Source organism: Poecilia reticulata, chromosome 7 (assembly GCF_904066995.2).
Source record: "Poecilia reticulata chromosome 7, P_reticulata-male-v2, whole genome shotgun sequence".
NCBI lineage: Eukaryota > Metazoa > Chordata > Actinopteri > Cyprinodontiformes > Poeciliidae > Poecilia > Poecilia reticulata.
In genome coordinates, this window is record NC_088836.1 from 17,649,778 (window position 1) to 17,669,255 (window position 19,478).

At 37.1% G+C, this 19,478-nt stretch overlaps 1 protein-coding gene across 1 annotated transcript in view; it reads right to left on the reverse strand.

Annotated features, from left to right (window-relative positions):
- Nucleotides 1–4,490: 4,490 nt before the first annotated feature.
- Nucleotides 4,491–19,478, reverse strand: part of LOC103467396 (chemokine-like protein TAFA-2) — a 90,621-nt gene continuing 75,633 nt past the window's right edge. The window contains exons 3-5 of the mRNA XM_008413737.3: nt 15,926–16,075; nt 11,178–11,302; nt 4,491–5,403 (exon numbers count right to left, since the gene is read on the reverse strand). Of these exons, the coding sequence (XP_008411959.1) occupies nt 5,392–5,403; nt 11,178–11,302; nt 15,926–16,075 (287 nt within the window). The 3' untranslated portion in view covers nt 4,491–5,391. The remainder of the gene's footprint in view (nt 5,404–11,177; nt 11,303–15,925; nt 16,076–19,478) is intronic.

The following is a 19,478-nucleotide window of genomic DNA, read 5'->3' on the forward strand; positions in this document are numbered from 1 at the left end:
CAGTTCAGACAGAGTTAGGTGGTGCAGTACCTTTCACAAAAACCAAAGTCCTGAAAAACAATTCCATTGTAATTTTCTCTGCGTTGCACTTGGACCAAGACCTTAATGCAAGGCAGAGAGGAATTATTCATCACTCCAGAGAAGGATCTGTACTGCTCTGGAGTCCAGTTGCAGTATGCTTTACACCTCCTTAGCTGACGCTTTGCATTACACTTGTTGATGTGAGGCTTGGATGCATCTGGTCCATTTCACAAAGCTCTCCAGTTTTCTTGTACTAATCTGAGAGCCAAATGACTCTTACTGACTACAAGTAGATGGCAATCTCTACACCTCCTAATTCCTACATGAAAATGAATGTCAATTGAAAAGGAAAGTCAATACTTGTGACGCACACAAAAAGGGAACATTTGTTGTGTGAAAAAGGCTCTGGACTGCTCTGCATTCCTAGCTTTCTCTGAACATGTTGCTTTGAACATTTTTGGCAAACAAGTCACTCAATGTAACATTGCTGTCATTCCTACCTTTTTCTGAAGTTGAAAAAAGCAATTAAATAAATAGTTTGAAATCTTAAATTTTGAAAGTCTCTCATATCTTCATCACCAGATGAAGAAACAGATGTTGGAAAATCCCATAGCATGATTGATAAGCCTGTGACTGACTTACATAAGCACTATAATGTTAGCCAACCCACAATAACAATGTATGATCTTGTGCTAGTCAGTCCTAACGGATAAAGATTTATTCACCTCGGCATGCACAGTGCTTGCTGACAGCTTGTCAAAACTTATAAGAAGCAGTGGTATGTGTTGAGAACGTTGGGGGTCACACCTTTTTAATCTGGGAAAAAGTGGTAAAGTGTTAGTTCACACACCATGAAGTGTTAATTTAAGAATATGTCATTTTGATGTCTGATACTTCTGTTATTACAACAAACTAAAGAATTCACCTACAATTTGGCCCAATTTTTCTAATGCATGATGTAGATTGTGAAAGGCTACAGATGTCAATCAATAAAATTACAGAAATAGAACATGATTGTTACTCTTATAATGAGTTGTGTGCTCGTTGTGCTGACTTTTGACCAGGTCATCTCTTTTAATTGGAGCATTAAGAGAAAGCTCCCAAACGGAGCATTCAGGGACAAATTCATGAAGATATTTGCGATTGCAAAATGTGTGCAAGCCTGATTACTTTATTGATGAAATAGTGTGTCCCTGCAATAACACAGTTTGTTCACAATTAAATGAGACATTGAGAATACACTCAGGAAAAGGACTTTCAGTAGTTATGTAAACGTAGGCAAATTACAGCCAGAGCAAATTGCATTCTCAATGACTAGAGTTGTTTGTGTTATGCAGACTGGATGGAAAAATGTACTGCTGATGGCCTGGGGGAGTTTTAACCTGCTGAGCTGTTGGTTCAATATGAATCAACTCAAAACAGGTATCATTCAAATATATATTTTTTTTATTCTGCATATTGTATGTTTATTTAGAAACAGTTTTCTGACAGTCGAAATGAAAGAACTGTGACATTAATCCTTGAGTTAGATGTTTTCCTTGAAGCTAGGAGGATGGATGCCTTCAAAAGGCAAGATACAAGTCCTCTGTTATGTTCAACAATAAAAAGTTACAATGCTGTGCGTGTGACTGAAGAGAAGACCTAATGGGATTGATCCGTTATCCATTAAATTGTTTGTGAATAAAATGCAGAAATAAAGCAAAACCCATCAGCAAAACAGTAGTTAAAAAAAAAGAAGAATACTCCGTTCTTCGCAATTGCTTTGCTGCTGCTTTTTGAGGCAGATACTTGAACTCCTCGCTAAGTTTTCTCTCAGGGCTTTTCCAACTCCGTCATTGTCTGTTCAAACAACCGCTGCAGGCTGGGGTATGGTAACACGTACATAAGATACAAGGATAGTTCAGTAAGTCATTCAGCTCTTGATTCATTGCCTTCCCCTGGTCATTGTTCTTTCTGTAAGGGATCCAAATACTGTAGCAACTTGTGGCTTTTGCCGGATGCAACATCTGCTCTGGCATCTGTTGTTAGCAGCGACTGTTTCATCACCCCTAACCAGAGAGCACACTGAGTAATTTAAACATCATGTTGATTTTTTGATGATAGTCACAGATGATTAAATTTATGCTCCGCAATAGTGCTGATGACAGATTTGTTAGACTCCTATGACTGAGCTGCACCTGATCCCTCGCTTCAGCACTGGTGGTAAACGACTTTGTGTAGCTTCATTCAGCACGGAGAGAAGCGCACTGTTAGCGGTGCCGTGGAAGAAGAATTTCAACAACACTCACATGTCTGACTTGTGATTGGATTCATATGCACCCTGAAAAACACCTTGTGCGCAGTTAACAGGAAAGCTTTAATGCCTAAGCTGTCGGACTCTGATGTTAAAACATGTTTTCATATTTTTCGTTCTGTAGTTATAGCTGTCTCTTCCATGCAGGCGTTTATTTCTTCCCACCTGCATGTACCTGTCTGAGAATCCCTATTTGGTGTTTTATTTTTATTTTTTTTAATCTTTTAACCCCAAATACTAATGATCTTAGTGTGATCTTTGAAAATTCACACAAAGCCTTTTGTTGCTACGCTTTTATCTCTATTTGACAATAAACCTGGCCAGGTAGCTACTAACAGTCTACGTCTAACGTCCATCCATCCATCCATTTTCTTCCGCTTATCCGGGGTCGGGTCGCGGGGGCAGCAGCTTCAGAAGGGAGGCCCAGACTTCCCTCTCCCCAGCCACTTCTTCCAGCTCCTCCGGGGGAATCCCAAGGCGTTCCCAGGCCAGCCGAGAGACGTAATGCCTTTTTTGGCTAACGTCTAACGTTAGCCAAAAAAATAACCTTGTACATCTGTGGCATCAAATTATCACAGATTTTAGTTCTGTTCAGGTGCTGCAACATCGAGTATACTTTACTGTGGAATAACACTTTGCAGTACATGCACTGCAATATGTTCTCTTTTCGGTTTAGTTTAAACGGTCAAGTTCCGACATTTGACCTTTTCTTTTGTTTTCTGGGCGCTTCTTTGTGGTACTCTTCCTCTCCCTTCACAGCTAAAAGGAGCAGCTAGCATTATCTGTGTAGGCTTTACCAGAAGCGATGTTGTGCAACACAAATAACCTTCCAGCTAGAGCACAGTGAGCGGAATAGTGTGACAGTATTTATTATTAACAGTAACAAAGCTTTGAAACAAATAATTTGCCCCAAGGATTTTTTTGTAATCGAGGTACCCAAATTATTTGAGGAATTGTTTGTTATCAACTGAATAACTCAGCTTGCAAGTTTGTCGTATTCTCGATTTAACGCTGCAATAAGCTTATGAATGTAAATATAAGAAGCTTTTAAAGCCTCAGGAAAATCGCCTGGAGTGTGAAGGCGATAATAACTATTAGAATCTGAAGGCCTAAATTATTATTATCATGGCATTTTCCAATACTGTGGAAAGGAGGATGGTGTGATCTATCTATCTATCTATCTATCTATCTATCTATCTATCTATCTATCTATCTATCTATCTATCTATCTATCTATCTATCTATCTATCTATCTATCTATCTATCTATCTATCTATCTATCTATCTATCTATCTATCTATCTATCTATCTATCTATCTATCTATCTATCTATCTATCTATCTATCTATCTATCTATCTATTGGGTAGTTTATGCTTTGTAATTTCTGCCATATTACTGCTTTGCTTGAGGTCTATCTCCATTGAATATTGTTGTGTTCCCCTTCCTAAATATGTATTTTTTTCCCCATATAGTGATCTATATTTTTACTTCAGATCATGTCTCGTCATATTCCGTTCAGTTCAGTCCCCTGTATTTATTTGAAATGAATGAAAAAGAATAACATTTGAAGAGTTTCACCAGTATGTTTTATATTTTAAATAATAATCTGGCCACACCTCTTTAACCACTCATATATTCAGTTCCATCTATTATGCTGGCAAACATAAAACAGCACCAAATTATTAGTCACTGTGAAAATGCCCCACTTGCTATCTGTATTGCTTTAAAAAAGAAAAATAAAATTCAGTCACAATCTCCAGCAAAAAATAAATAAAAAAAAAGATATGTTTGCCAGCCTAATTAGTCTTTTGGGAATGCACTGCAAACATTTTTTTTTCTTCACCTGTTTGAGAAAAATCTGAACTTACGAGCACAGTTTATCTCTAAACAGACCGGTTCCAAGCTGCTAAAAATAAGTCAGTGATAAATGAGTTCTCAGTAACACGTCACAAAAAACCCGAGGAAAGAAATATTTCAGCTTGTTTGCATCAACATGATGAAACTTCTGAGGTTAACTATAAAGTAATTACCAGTTTAATTAGTGATTATGAGCTTTTTTACTTCAGGTTTTCTGCAGAAACAGATTTATTCAACACCAATGACATCGGCGATTAATCTATTGAAAAGAAACTGCAGCCATGTGACACTGTAAGGGTGGAACAAAAATACAAATACTCCTTTTTTGAAAGGTTTTATTCATTTCATATAATACTGACACATGTACTCAATAGCAGTTAACAGGCGTTTTTAAAAACACAGATATTAAAATTATTAGAGCATCAATTTATTTCTAGCCCCATTAATTTCATTCATTCCATACTTTCTCTTTTGCTGTTTTTTTTTTATATGTTTACATGTTTCAATATACCATAACATCTAGTTTGTATTAGTCTAACCTCGCCTCTGTAAAAATAAAAAGCAGAAAAAAGACAAACTGCGTTTAAAAAAATGGCATGTGGTAAGCCACAACCCGCTCATGGTAAAATATTGTTACAGTGTAGAAAAAGAAAAGAATAAACAAGAAAAAAAAAAAAAGAGATCAAGGATTATTTTTTTGACAGCATTAAGCAGGTTGTATGTGGCACACGTAAATTTGAATATGTCACCAATACTACATGAGGCAAGTATTATGGATTAATAGCCATTTTTTCTGACGCTTTGTACTTAAGGGCTCTGTTAAAAGGATTCTTTATAGTTGTTCCAACAATGTATGGGGAGTACAACTTGTCCAGAAACGTCAGATAAGTAACAGGAGCTTCTGGAAAGATGATCTGACTGTTATCTATGTTTAAATCATAGAACTTGTTCATTTTTTTGTAGCATGAAAGGATTGTGGGTAACGTAGTCCTTTGCTGTAGATGATCCAGGAAAATCAGCCATGTTTAACGTGACGGCAAGCAGTGTTAGAGTCCTGTTTCTCCAGCCACTAGTTCCCGGCTGTCCTTGGAAAGGTTAAGCAATTGCTGGTTCCACATAGAAATCCATCTGAGTGCACATCCTCAAAGGTTGACGAGTTCATTGTGCTGAGTAAATAACTTTGCCGCGTTCTTTTCTTTTTGACTTGAGATGAGCAGGACTATCGGGTTACCTACAACAGGGAAAGAAAGATGAAGGTTAAAATCACAATCAGCAGAATTCCTGAAAAACTGAATAACACGTGAAGATAAACATCTGCGGATGGCGTCACCTGCACTGATGTTCAACATGTTGCAACTCAGGGAGAGTGGCACAATATTTACCATCATCCTACTAGATTTTGGATTGGTGGTAAACTAAAATGATTTCATTATCAATTAAGGGCTGTTAGAATGAAGAGAAATCCTCTCATAGTATAGAACAAGTGGGCAACAGTGACTTTCTAAGGATCTGTTTCTAAGCTGAAAAAAAAATTACACCTCAGTAAAGGTTGGCGGTTTCATCCTCCAGAAGAGAGGAGACATTTCCACTGTTGCCACATGTTCAGTCAGTATGAGTGACGGCTGCAAAGTCAGTCAATGCAGTGATCTGGGCAACAAACTGAGTTGTAGTATATCTAAGAATAAACTGGTGTTCAAGTTATTAAAATGTATTCCCTCTATGTGATTGATTTGATAATATATTTCTGAATTAAAATACTCTTAGCATACAGCAAATGGAAAAACAAACTTAAAGTTACCACTTAAAATGACCAGTTTCTTTGATTTTACTTTTTATAGGTATATGTTTGAGTAAAATTAATATTATTATTTTGTTTTATGTACTGACAGCATGAGTATTTATTTGCAGAAAATGAGAAATGGTCAAAATAACGAAAAAGAAGCAGTGCTTTCAGACCTCAAATAATGTAAAGAAAACAACTTCATATTCATTTAGAAACTACAATATTAATGTTTTAATGCAGGAAGAGTTCAGAAATTAATATTTGGTGGAATAAGCAGGAGGTTTTCAATGCGGTTCAGTGCAGTGGTCTCTTAATTTTTTCCCAAAGCTGTATATAAAAAGACTACATTTAAAAAAAAAACAACATAAATATTCATATATCTAGAGGAATCATGACTATAGCAAATCATGTGCACTAATGATGCTGTGAGCGAATGTGAATTGTGCAAAACAGATCAAACTGATTTGTGAGTTTGACCCAGGTTTTCACCACTTGCTACAAACTACTACAAACCAACTTGCTCTCTTTACTTTTTGCAAGTTTGTAAAATTATACTGCGGATGTTTTGCTTAATCCCTTTGTAAAGTTTATTGCACAAAATGTGTCAGTTTTTTTGGGTTTTTAAAAATGGCCGATGATATTCACATGAGATGAGATGGCGAATTTTTTGCCACTCATGCAAAACCTTGGAGTATGAAATGTCATGCCTCATTAATAACCTCAAATAATCTACGATGACTGCGGTGTGTAGGGATTGTTGGCGCAGCACTGATACTGAAGCTTGTATAGTCTGCGTCTTCTGGCAAGAAACTAAACATGGCGCAGCTTGAGTTATGGCAGCCGGCCCAAGCTACCTCACTTTCAACACCTGGCCGTCTGCCACATCATTACGTCTATTTGTTGAGACGGCTGCCCTAATCACTCTGTCTCCTTATCTCAACTGACCATCTGTCCATTTTCTTGCTTTGTACTTTCACTTTTGGTCCATTTCTCGCAATTTGTTGCCAAACAAACACAGGCCACTGTGCTGGAGCAAGTAATAGACCATCTCCGTGAGGATATGAAAACCGTGTCTCTGTTTTGAGGCCCCAAGACCCCCTCACACCCTGCGGTCTCAACACATGCTGCTCCCCTTTTCCTGCTTCTTGAGGGAGTCTCTCTTTTGTTCTGTCATCTAACCACGAGGCAGCTAACAAAGTGCAAGGACTTGCCTTTTCTGAGAGATCTCAGAGTCTGGCTTCCTCTGAGATGACAACTGAAAGTATTCTTCTGCTCTACATGGCTTCAGGCCACCTTTCCTGGGTCCATCGTCATTGCCTTGAGGCATCCACCCTGCACCTGATCAAAGAGTCTGCAGGAGTTTGTTGTCATGCCAGTTCACTGTGCAAGTACAATGCAGCGTTTCTCTGCCTGCTATGTTTTACTGTGCAAAGTCAGAACTCCTTAAGGTGGTCATTCATTGCCTTTAAAAACATGTCCGTTTCTGAGCCCTATAATAAAAAAAGAACATTTAGTGCTTACTTTTCAAAGCATAAAGAAGGTGCTTGACTGTCATTTTATTAATTTTTTTTTACCACCTTTTCTCTTGGCTGCATTTTAAAATCTATTGTCCCTTACAATGCGAGATGTTACATCTGTAACTGCTACATTTCACACACTTTTTAAATTTACTTTAAAATGACTTTATCACTTCAAACTGCACTGACTTTTAAAAGTGTGTGAGATGGAATTTGTATTACTTCAATTAAAAACAAGTCATTGTTGTTTCTTACACAAAATTCTTCTGAGCACATAGCATAACTCACAACCATAATAAGCTAAATGCTGGATGATTTTTTTAAAAGGTAAGATGAAAATATGGTCTTATCAGTGTGCAAATAAGCGGTGAGGATTCGCCTGGTTATAGCATCAATCTAAATCAAGTTACACTACAGGATTTTAACATTTATCTGTCCCCAAACATCACCTATGGGACCTGTTCTAATTGTAACTTTAACTGTTAAATTTGACAGCCAATATTTCTCTGACAAAAATTGTTTGCTGTGCCATTAGATCAGGGGACACATGATGAGAGAAGTCCAGCTGTAGACACTGTATCTACAGCCCAAGGTTGAATTCCTTATGTGAAAGTTGTGGTATAATTTCTTAATATTTTAGTGATGGAGGGTGCCTGACCTCCATCAATCAGTGGAGTTTGACGCTGCATATTTTCCTCTCTGAGCCTGTAGCATTTTAAACTTTACAAGAGCAGCTTAATGAACTTTAAGTTAAAAGTTCTATTTGGGGAGCAGATTCGAGGGTTATTTCCAACTACTACGAGGGTAATTAGAAAAAAAAACTGGGTAACACTTTATTTGACGGGGTGTGTATAAGACTGGCATCACACTGTTATAAACATGATATAACACCTGTCATGAACATGAAGGAGTCTTCATGAATGTCTATGACTGTTGTCACAAAGTGTCATTCGGTAAATAATGACACTTTTAGTGCAAAGTGTCATTTTTAGAGCACTTTGGATGCTCTAAAAGTTGCATCGAAAGTCCATTAAAAGTGCCAACTTTGCATTAAAGTGTAATTTAAAAAAAAAAAAAAGTCAGTCTTATGCACACCCCGTCAAATAAAGTGTTACCAAATATTTTTCATCATAATTTGATAGTTGGAGGGTCTAAGACAACTGACCTGGCTGTCCCATCCGTTGGCGTCCAGGCGCCAAATTCTGCAAACCAACCTCCACTGCCCACATGCGTCATAGGTCGGTTTACCACTGATGCATTTTATTTTCAAAGTTCCAACAATTTTAACGATGTGGACAAAATGTTCACTTACTGCCAAATATAGTCTGAATCAATTCACCTGGTGACAGAGTTGTGCCTTATTGCTATGGACATATTCTCAGGTTAGATTTCTCTGAGATATCATGAATTATTTTAGCCATTTATTTTTTGTCGCCTGTTTCTTTTCAAAAATGTGTGATTCCATGGTTTGGATTACATTTTCACAAGAGTTAATTATTTGCCAGGTCTTATATTACCGTTCTGGCTGAAGAGACTAATGGATGTATTATTTTCCCAAAAAGAACGGGGGGGGGGACATTCTGCGACATTTTTTGATTTGTTTGTTTGTCTGTGTTGTTTTGCACACCCTTGCCTTGCAATCTGAGACACCTTTGTGGTTTGGTAATGTGGCCATGTCTGCTCGTTCATCCATATGATATTATTTGGCATCGATCGAGCTGTCTCCTGTCTCCTCCTCCTGCCCTCCTCCTCTCCACCTTTTCTTTGCCCCCGGCCAGGGATGCAGGGACAAACAGAGAGTTATTCCCCCATTTCTTCAGGGTTTTGAATAATGTTGTAAGCCTGCCATTGCCACTTATCTTTTCTTCACTTGTTATTTTACTCTCATGTGTCTTCAGGTTCCTTTTTTTTTCTTTTTTCCCCTTTTCCATGCTCCTCTATCTTTCATTTGTGTACCATCGTCAATTTCAATTTACGCGCAGGTCTTAATAGGACTATAAGAGATCGTTCGATGCTATTGATCTGGATGCCAGCACATCTTGACCTCACCATACAAAAGCAAAGCAAAGGAGAAAGTAAAAAAAAATAAAAAATAATAATAATAAAATCACTGTTTTTATCATCGGGCAAACACAACAGCTAACACTCTCAAATGAAGTAGATCTATCTAAAATTACTGAATAAAATACTGAATTGTGTGACATGCATTCTTCTTTGCTAAAAAAATGCCTAAGCTCAGTCAAACTTTATAAAGAATGTTTATTCTAGTTTCAAGTTTTACCACACATTGTCAAATAAAATTTAGGTCTGAAATTTGGCAGTGCAATTCTAATGAAATGTAATTTGATCAAAACCATTCCACTGAAACTTGGTGGTTGTTCTGCATAACAGTTTAGTTTGACCTTGTGGCAAACTGCAAATGGCACTTTCAATAACTATTTTTGAAGGCAATTGGTTGCACTGGATATTATTTCTTTTACCTATAAAAAAGACAAAAGAAACAGAATATAAACACTTATAAGATTTAGGTTTATGAAAAGATTTGAAGCCTATGTTTCATTTTCTTTGTACAACACAGTTTTGTGTTAGTATTTGTTTTTGTTTATAATAAAATCTCAGTAAAATATATTGAAGTTAGTAGCTGTGATATATCAAAAATATAAAAAAGGATATGAAAACATTTTACAAGAGTGCACACATTCCCTCGAGCTCTGTAATACTATTTAACTTGTCAAGTTTGTTCATCTTGCGCTCTCTGGAATGTCGAGTTGAAATCCGAGAAATTGCGTGATCATAAACAAAAAGAAGGCTGTTGATGTGGAGAAACTTCTTTTGAGTGACATAATTTCCTTTGCTGGATGAGAAGTTGGCATAGAAAATAAAAGTATGACGTCCCATCATGTGGTGCCCAATTCTCCTGAGTGTTTTAGCGAAAGTCAGGACTGGAAAGAGCGAGCAGATTATGCATCTCAAGCTCTTCCAATCACTCAGTTTTGTCCAAAGATACACATACCCGGCTGCTCTTCTCTGACCACGCCTTCAATCAATTATTTAGGCAGAAAACAAAGGTCTGCACCTGGCCATTAATAATGGAGGCCGGCAAAGGCACCGAGAAGGATGGAGGTTAGAAACAGAAGCGTGAAGTTACAGGAGGCGAGCCTCACACACATTTTCTTCCTATGACAGAAGGAGGCTGCAGGAGGTGGATCAGGTCAAGCCAGTGAAATGGGGCAAAGAGGTGCAGACGGACGCTGGTGAACATGTGTTCACGTAAAAACAGACAGAAATTAGACCTAGAAAGGGCTTGCACACATAAAAAGTATCATGGAAACACCATTCCAGGACGTTCTGTGCTGTTGTATATCCAATATGACAAGTTCTTTTTGCGTCGAGTCAGATGGCGTGCCAGAGCGGCGGCGGGAGGGGGCGGAGGGGCAGGGCAAGTGAGAGCGAGGGGATTTGCAATTTTCATTGCAAGTGTGTTCAATGCCCTATTCTTGATGAGCTTATTACTTTTTCATTAAAAATATCTAATGCTGGAGCAAAATGGAAAAAATAGAGACAAAAAGTGAAAAGAGATGTTGGAATAAAAGAGGAGGAAGCGTTGAAGGCGTGGGAGAACAGGAACATGCTCGAAATTAATAGATGTGTAAAAGGGTGAGAATACAAAAAAAAAAAGGTGTATATTTGAGGAAGAACACCCACCTTTGTGGTCTTGACTTTGTTGCCCGTGCTGCAGCTCCATCCCGTGAGGTCCGGTAGAACCTTGCACTCCTCACCTTCCATACACGGCTGCATCTGACACCACCACTTTTGGGCTACAATGGAGGCTGAAAGAAGAGAGAGGTGTGGAAAGTCTCAGAGGTTTTGTTTCTTGGTCATGTCGCTTTTTTCTTTCCGTTTTTCTTTTGACAGTGCATTTGTGAATTTTGACACAACACTCTCCTGAGCCCTGCTTCCTTACAATCTTCACAAAAGGAAAGGTGTTTCTAAAAAAAACACAAAAAAACTTGATATCCAACCCAGCAAGTTGAATTTTGGGCATATTAAAGAGTTTGGGTTGATAAGATAAACACTTGGTGGCTAATTCTTTATTGATTAAAATGAGACTTTAAAGTCGAAAATGCCACAAATGAACCAGCTCAAATGTGAAGCACTGCATATAAAAAATGTAGCCTTTGTGATTGTTTCTTATACTAATTAAAGACATTTTCTAGCACTTTCATCAAAGAAGACAAATCTGATGTGTCTTTTATCATTTGGTATAATTTATTCCTCTTCCCCAGCATGTCGGGGCACAAGTGGCAGCGTTGTCATTTTCAGGGTAAAAAATTTCATTGACTGGATTCTATGCATTCATTAGTTTTTTATTCTAGTTATAGTAAAATATATATATGCTTCAGTTTTATTCTTGACTAGTCTTAAGAAAAAAAAAATCCAGGGACAAGAAGATCAAAAGTTGCAATTTTGATCTTCTTGTCGAGACCAAAGTGAAAACCTGAGAATCACAACATTATCTACAACACTTTTATCTCAATGAAAGCTCAACTAAAATCATGGGAAGTATCTGGTGAAGCTTGAAGTGCCTTCTGTTTTTTTATTGAGGTTAACTGTGTTGTGAAAATACAGTAATTAACTTCAAAGTGTAAAAAAAACATGCAGGAGTTACAAAGTGGCTACCTGTTAATCACATAAATTACACATTTAAAAACATTTTTTGTACATTCTTCAAAGTCATTCTCTTTTAGGAATCCTAACTACTATTATTAGATCTATTGGTGATTTTTAAAGAAGGAAGTGTGTTTCCTAGATGTTTTGTGCAACTGGAAAGTTTTCCAAGGTGCATCTACTTTGTTGTTTACTGTCTGGAAGCAGAGACTGGCCCCTCCAACCCTCAGCGGAGTTAAGTAGGCATAGCTAATGGATTAGTGGTGATGTGAAGAAAGTGCTTCTCTGAGAGTACATCAGCATTCATACATGTTGGGGAAAAAAAAATCTTACTAAGCTGCAGCTCACTCTTTGTTTTTAGCCATCTTTAAAAAATATTTACTAGATGTGTTTTGGATGGACAGATAGATGGATGTTTTATAAGCAGCACTATATGCCACAATTTCGGAACTTCCATCCGTCCATTATCTTCCGCGGTGGTCGGTTCGTGGGTCGGTACCCTAAGCAGAGTGATGTTCTTCACCGCAGCTCCTTAGGGGGGAATCCCAAGTCATTCCCAGGCCACCCGAGAAACATATTCCCTCCAGCAGATCCTGGAAGATCCAGGAGCGCCTCCTCTTTGTGGGACATTCCAGGATTCATCCTAAGCAGATGCCGCCTCAACTGATTTCTCTCGATGTGGAGCTTTGAACATTTGAAAGTCGTCACAAGTTGGTGTCAGAAAGGTTTAAAAAAAGAATCCAAACATGTCTACAGGATGCGGGTCTCCTGCATCATAAAGGCTTTCTTCTGTCATGTGGTAGCAATGTAGCAATATCTTGTTGTCAATTAATGTTGTTAAGCTACAAAGAAATTTCTTTGTAAGAAATTTTATGTTATTCTTCTGCTGCCTCAACAGTGACAAGCTTTTTAGCTTGGCTGAAACATTTCTTTAAAAATGCTCCTTCAACAAACGAGTGCACTCCTGACATAACAGAAGTTCTGCCTCGTCCTGCATTTGTGACAAAATGCTGACTTTGCAGGACTAACCTGCCAGTGGCAAAAAAAAAAAAAGTGCTTTATTTCAGTCTACATTTTAACATCATTCTGCTACAATAGGAAAAATACCAATTTTCAGTATAGAAAATAATTTCTAAAGTTTATATCTCTGATTTTTGTTTTATTTAAACACTTAAAGGGCAGATTGTTAAGATCAGTTTGGTTCCGGCCCTTAGGGAGGATATTATGTCCACTACTCATTGTAGGTATGATTAATAGGAATACCATTTCTCGTGGTTTAAATTAAACATCATATTACGGATAAAACTATTTAGAACTGAAACATGTTAAAATATTTAAACATTTACATTAAGCATTCAAACAATATACAACCAATCTCTAAAACATTGGCATCTGTAGAACAATATCAATCAGATCAGAAATCACCCAAATCTCTCTCTCTGATTCACTTAAATCTATTTTTATTATTTCAAATTTCAGGCACTATGATACATTCGATTTAAAAAAAAATCTGCTATTGGCACTTATGACTGCTTTTTATGTTAGATCTGTCATTGTAAAGCTATTTTTGTGTTGGTAAAGAGCAAATTGTGATTTATCAATTATGCAAGGCAGTCTGACATTTAGATGTAGCAGTAATATTTGCCAGCCTGCCCTTGGAGACTCATCTCAGCAACTCCAGCGAGGAGCCACAGGAGCCACAAGACCAAAGAGAGTCTTGGGAGAAGAGAAGAACCAAAAACTTCTACAACAGGCTTCTTATCAAAGAAAGATTATTCCTCTCTGGCCACCTGGTGAGTGCCACACTGCAATCAGACTGAACACCGACGTAACATTTTTCCTGGCCGGATTAGAGCTGCATAGTCGACCTTCACAACATTCCACATTGTGTTTTTCTGGTTTTGCTTGCTTAATTGAATAAAATGAAGAAAAAACAAATAAACAAACAAACACCTGCACGCTGTGGACATGATTCGTAGGCATCACATCAGATGTTAGTGTGCAGTATCGAGTATTGCTAAGAAAAGCTCATACGTTCAAATTATTCATTAAAGTTGATCAATTCACATTTCCTCAGAGGAGTTTAATTGTATTTTCTATGACTGCAGAAAATGCATATGCAGAGAACACATATTTGACAGCAAAAGAAACAAAAAACTCGAGGGACGGTATGAAAAGAACCGAGGCTGGAATAAACGCATTTTATTTTCAAGTACCAACAATGTTTCCTGCTGGATCTCACAAACCAAGCAGGGTTAATAAGGTCGACAGACTGACAATAGGTCCAGTAGAACCAGTTAGCATCGCCATCCAGGAAACCATGCCTGACTGTTTCAGTCTAAGTGTCCGTGTTACTATCCGTATCTTTTTCTGATACTGTCCGTGTTTTCTTTCTTTTTTTTTTTCTGCCTGGCTCTGGTATGAAAACTTTGGTGAATCCCTGCAGCCTATATTCTAAAGTCTTTGTATCCTCTTGTTTTGTTTGTAGTTCTGGAGTTGGTAAATAGGACCAACATTCCTGGCTATTTATGAAAAAGAAGATTTCTTTTTTTTAATTTTATATTTATGTTGAAAAGTTAAATGTGGAACTTCTATAAATATTTACTACAGGCTACAGGAAGACACGTCACAATAGTCCATATCTTCTTGCTACTGATCAAACAACCATAAACTATGTTGGAAATATATGACAGTCTCTAAAAATATTTTTAATAAATATACAAAAAAAAAATAGAAAATTATCAACACAAGCAATTATCATAGCGTGTCGAAAGCGTTGGTGACTTGGATATGTTGCTTCTTTGTTGGACGTTTTGAGTTTGGTTCTGTTCTCAATGTGAGCTTCCTGTTCCACCACACCAACGAGCCTCGAACAGTCAATCCAGACTTGACTTTTGGTAAACGTGAAATTGTATTTTCCAGTCACAGAGTTAAAGACTCAAGTTAGCCAGAAAGAGTTCTTCATTCGTAATCCCAGTAAAATTAACAGATTGGTTGATGCTGCAGAGGGAATTTGCAAAGCAAAAGTAGTATTTTACTGATCTCTGGTCAGAATTTTTTCACTGGTTGGAAATCCCAATATATTTCATCTGAATCTTTTTGAGTGTGGACAAGGTCGACAAATAAAGCTGATTTTTCTTTTGTTTGTTTGCAAAATAGTTTTGCTTAAACAGAGAATAAATCTATTTATATTTAAAATATGAGCTTTGAGTGTGAGGCATTGGTGGGGGAACATGTTTCCCCTATGCAAAATAATGAGAAAACTTAACTGATTTGTATCACTTTGTATTAATGTACAACTATTTTCCTAACTCGATTCAACTTTTACTTGTGCCAAATAAGAACAATAAAAAAGTTTAATAAAGACTGGGAGCTGTGTTACAAGAAAAACAAAAACACAGTTACATAAATTAGGCGGCTGAAGTTCCAGGAAGCAATACCCAACACTAAAGTGGCACTAACTCCTCGGTAGCTTTACTGCCAACGCACACATGGGATGCATAAATAGACTGCTGCTAATGCAGGGTAAATGTCAGGCAGCACTGTATACATTAGTTCAGTATTTCTCCCAGAGTCACACTGCGAGCACGGCCTCTGTGCAGCGCAGTGAAATAACAAAACGGCAGCTCTGCTCCATCGTCACACCCAGAAAGTGGGAAAAAAAACTGTAAAAACCATAAATAGTATTTTTCGTCAGCGCTCCTCAAATCATGTGTTTGTCAGGCACACAGAATTCGCAGATTCATTAGGATATGCACAAATCTCACCCGTTCAGCACAACTTACCATCAACGCAGGAGGGCATCGCCCGAGTGGTGCCGGCAACCTGGCCGGGGAAACAGGAGCATTTGACAGTCTGAGATCTCTCCTCAATCTTGTTCTTGTTGCAGCAGCGGTGGGCAGCAATTACCTCACATGTTCCTGCCTTTACGTGCACTGAAGAAAAAAAAAAAAAAAAGGAAATTGTGAAAATGAGCTCTTTCCCTTCCAAATTTTAGCATCCTGTAGTTATTAGGATAAAAATGCATGTGGATGGAAAGTTGGACTGAATCAACTGCCTCTATTATACTGAATAATGAAATACATTTGCCAGATTGAAAAAGTCGACAACTGAGTCAGTCCAGCACAAATCATTCTCAGTTAAAACACACAAATATGGCAACAAGAAAACGATGAAGGCAGTGCGTTCAGGTTTTAGAGATGTATTCACTAAGCCGTACGGCCAAAAGGGTAATTTACTTTCTGAATCATCATATTCTGCAGATGAATAGACAAATACAAATAAATGTACACATCTTTATCAGTTTCATTTGCTTCCTGAGCAGCAACCAGGGTTTCAGTTAGTGAAGTCATAGCGAAAGCATAGATGAAGTCTTTTGCAGCTCCGCAACATACATGCAAGATCTACCAACACTTACACAGGATTAAAATGCTTTGTTTTAGTGTCGCTCTTACATCTTTGCAGTACAAACACAGGTCGGATGTGAAAAGCCTCTTTACAGCTTTTTGTGGCTGCCAATTTCTGTTTATATTTACGTGCGCACACATTTCAAACAGGCTGGCATGTGCTTAATTAACAACCAGACCAGCCCTGAGCACAGAAGTCCCTCGAGTCAGGCACGAGAGAGGGGAACAAAGAAAGGCACTCTATATTTGAAGATTTGTGATGTCAACATATGGCCCTTTCATATAAGCCTTTCATCAAATACATGAAAATGTCAAGGACAAACAATAAGGCCCGTCAGGAACTCTGTGTTTAAGTATGCAGTGTGTGTGTGTGTTTACAGGCTATGTAGCCTGTGCAACAATTTGCACATAGCTACGCAGCTTTCTTCTGTTGAGTCTCGTGTTCAGATGGGCTTGGCTTTGTATTTGTGTGTATTTGTATGACAGTTAACATCTATGTTCAGCCTTGCTATATGTAAGTTCTAGCTATGTGTAAGTTTTGACTTTTTCAAACAGTGGTTGGAAGTCACCGTCATTTCCATTACAAAGTATGTGCCCACGTTAGGACAAAGGATGCATGCTGCAGTGGAAACTGAAACTAAGAAACAAATCCCTGTATCTGTCTGAAAAGTATTTAACTGCAAAACATCCTCAGCTGAAAGACCCCCATATGAATATGTCAAGCAGGCTAGCAAAGATTTGAAAAGTTTCCTAATTTGAACTGGTAATGGGGCAAAAGGCAAAAGTAGCAGAAATGGCTAAATCCAGTCCAATTAAAGTCACAGTGGAAAGCTGTCTGTGACTGAATCTCACCCACAGTGTATCTGCCTGACATTGTTCTGTTAGATTTTATCTTTTGTTCCAAAGGCACCATGACCAAGAGATGTATCTGTCTATCTGGATATTGATTACAGCCTTTGAAACACTTTGAAAGATTTTATATATATATATATATATATATATATATATATATATATATATATAGCTCCGAATCATTTTAAGAGACCACTTAAAATGATCAGTTTCTCTAATTTTACTTTTAATAGGTATAGGTTTGAGTAAAATGAACATTGTTCTTTTATTCTATGAACTACTAACAGCATGTCTCTGAAATTCCAAGCAAAAATGTAGTATTCATTTGCAGAAAATGAGAGATGGTCAAAATAACAAAAAAGAATAAGTCCTTTCAGACCTCAAATAATATAAAGGAAACAATTTCATGTTCATTTAGAAACAACAATATTAATATTTTAACTCTGGAAGAGATCAGAAATCAATATTTGGTGGAATAACCATGAGATTTACAATGGATTTATAGATTTATATATATATATATATATATATATATATATATATATATATATATATATATATATATATATATATATATATATGCAGCTCTGAAAAAATTTAAGAGACTATTGCACTGAACCCCATTGTAAATCTCATGGTTATTCCACCAAATATTGATTTCTGATCTCTTCCAGAGTTAAAATATTAATATTGTTGTTTCTAAATGAACATGAAATTGTTTCCTTTATATTATTTGAGGTCTGAAAGGACTTAATCTTTTTCGTTATTTTGACCATCTCTCATTTTCTGCAAATGAATACTACATTTTTGCTTGGAATTTCAGAGACATGCTGTTAGTAGTTCATAGAATAAAAGAACAATGTTCATTTTACTCAAACCTATACCTATTAAAAGTAAAATTAGAGAAACTGATCATTTTAAGTGGTCTCTTAAAATGATTCGGAGCTATATATATATATATATATATATATTATGGAGACATATTTATATAAATAAATTATTAGACATTAAATAGGGCAGCAAGAATCACTAGTTAGAATCCAGTCTAAGCATCAGTTAGCATTTTCTTCCGTGTTGTTTTAAATGGTGGCTCCACATTCCTATAATTATGTGTTTCTGTTGACTTTAGGATGGACTGACAATCAACAGCTGCTGCACAATAGTAATTCAACATACACAGAAGTAATAAAATAATACTTAATAAAAATTTTAAGCCAAAACATGAGAAATTAATGCAATAAATAAATTAATAAAATAAACCACCAACAAGACAAAATTAAACATTCAGAGGTTGCACTAGTTGTAGATGTAATGTATGACTACTGTTCAGTATAATTAGTAAGGTTTACCAGAAAAATGGCAGTATGACAAACAGAAATTAAAATTTTATTTCTGTTAATTAAGTTTTATACAACCACTTTATAGTTTTGACAGAAATGAACATGTTGTCGAACTACGGCAAGTCAATTTTGAGCTCTGGTTTCATTTAAAGTGAAGCCCCTTTTCCTTTCCTTTTTTTTTTTTTTTTTAAAAAAAAGGACAAAGGACAGTCCAATTAGTCTGACCAGCAGCTGACCAACTCTTAGTCTTTACGCATACTGATGAAATAAGTTAAAATGATTCTAAAATCAAGTGTAGGAGGACACACTTTTAAGAGACACCAGAGTAGGAGAGTGTGCTAGTCTATGTTCTTTCCTAAATGAGCTTGACAGCAGTATTTGCATTTAACACAGCTCGAAAAAATCAACACACACAGTGAAAACACCTTAATCGAGCCTCCCACAGATATACATAGAGCCAACCCATTTTTAGGCTGAGCACCTGCAGTAGTAATTGGCTGAGTATTAGCAAGAGCAGCAGCACGCTGAGCTCAGCAGGTGGAGGGCAGTAATGGAGAGGTGGGGGTGGGGGTTTTACTAGACGAATGATTTGATTACACATATTAGGGTTAATAGATGGCAGAATTTTCTTTCCAATATGGGCCATATGGTAAATTAACAGCGCGCTAAAGTTCCTTGACACAATGGCTGAGTGATTATTTTGGCACTTCTTTGCACAAGGAAGTTAAACAGTCTTTCAG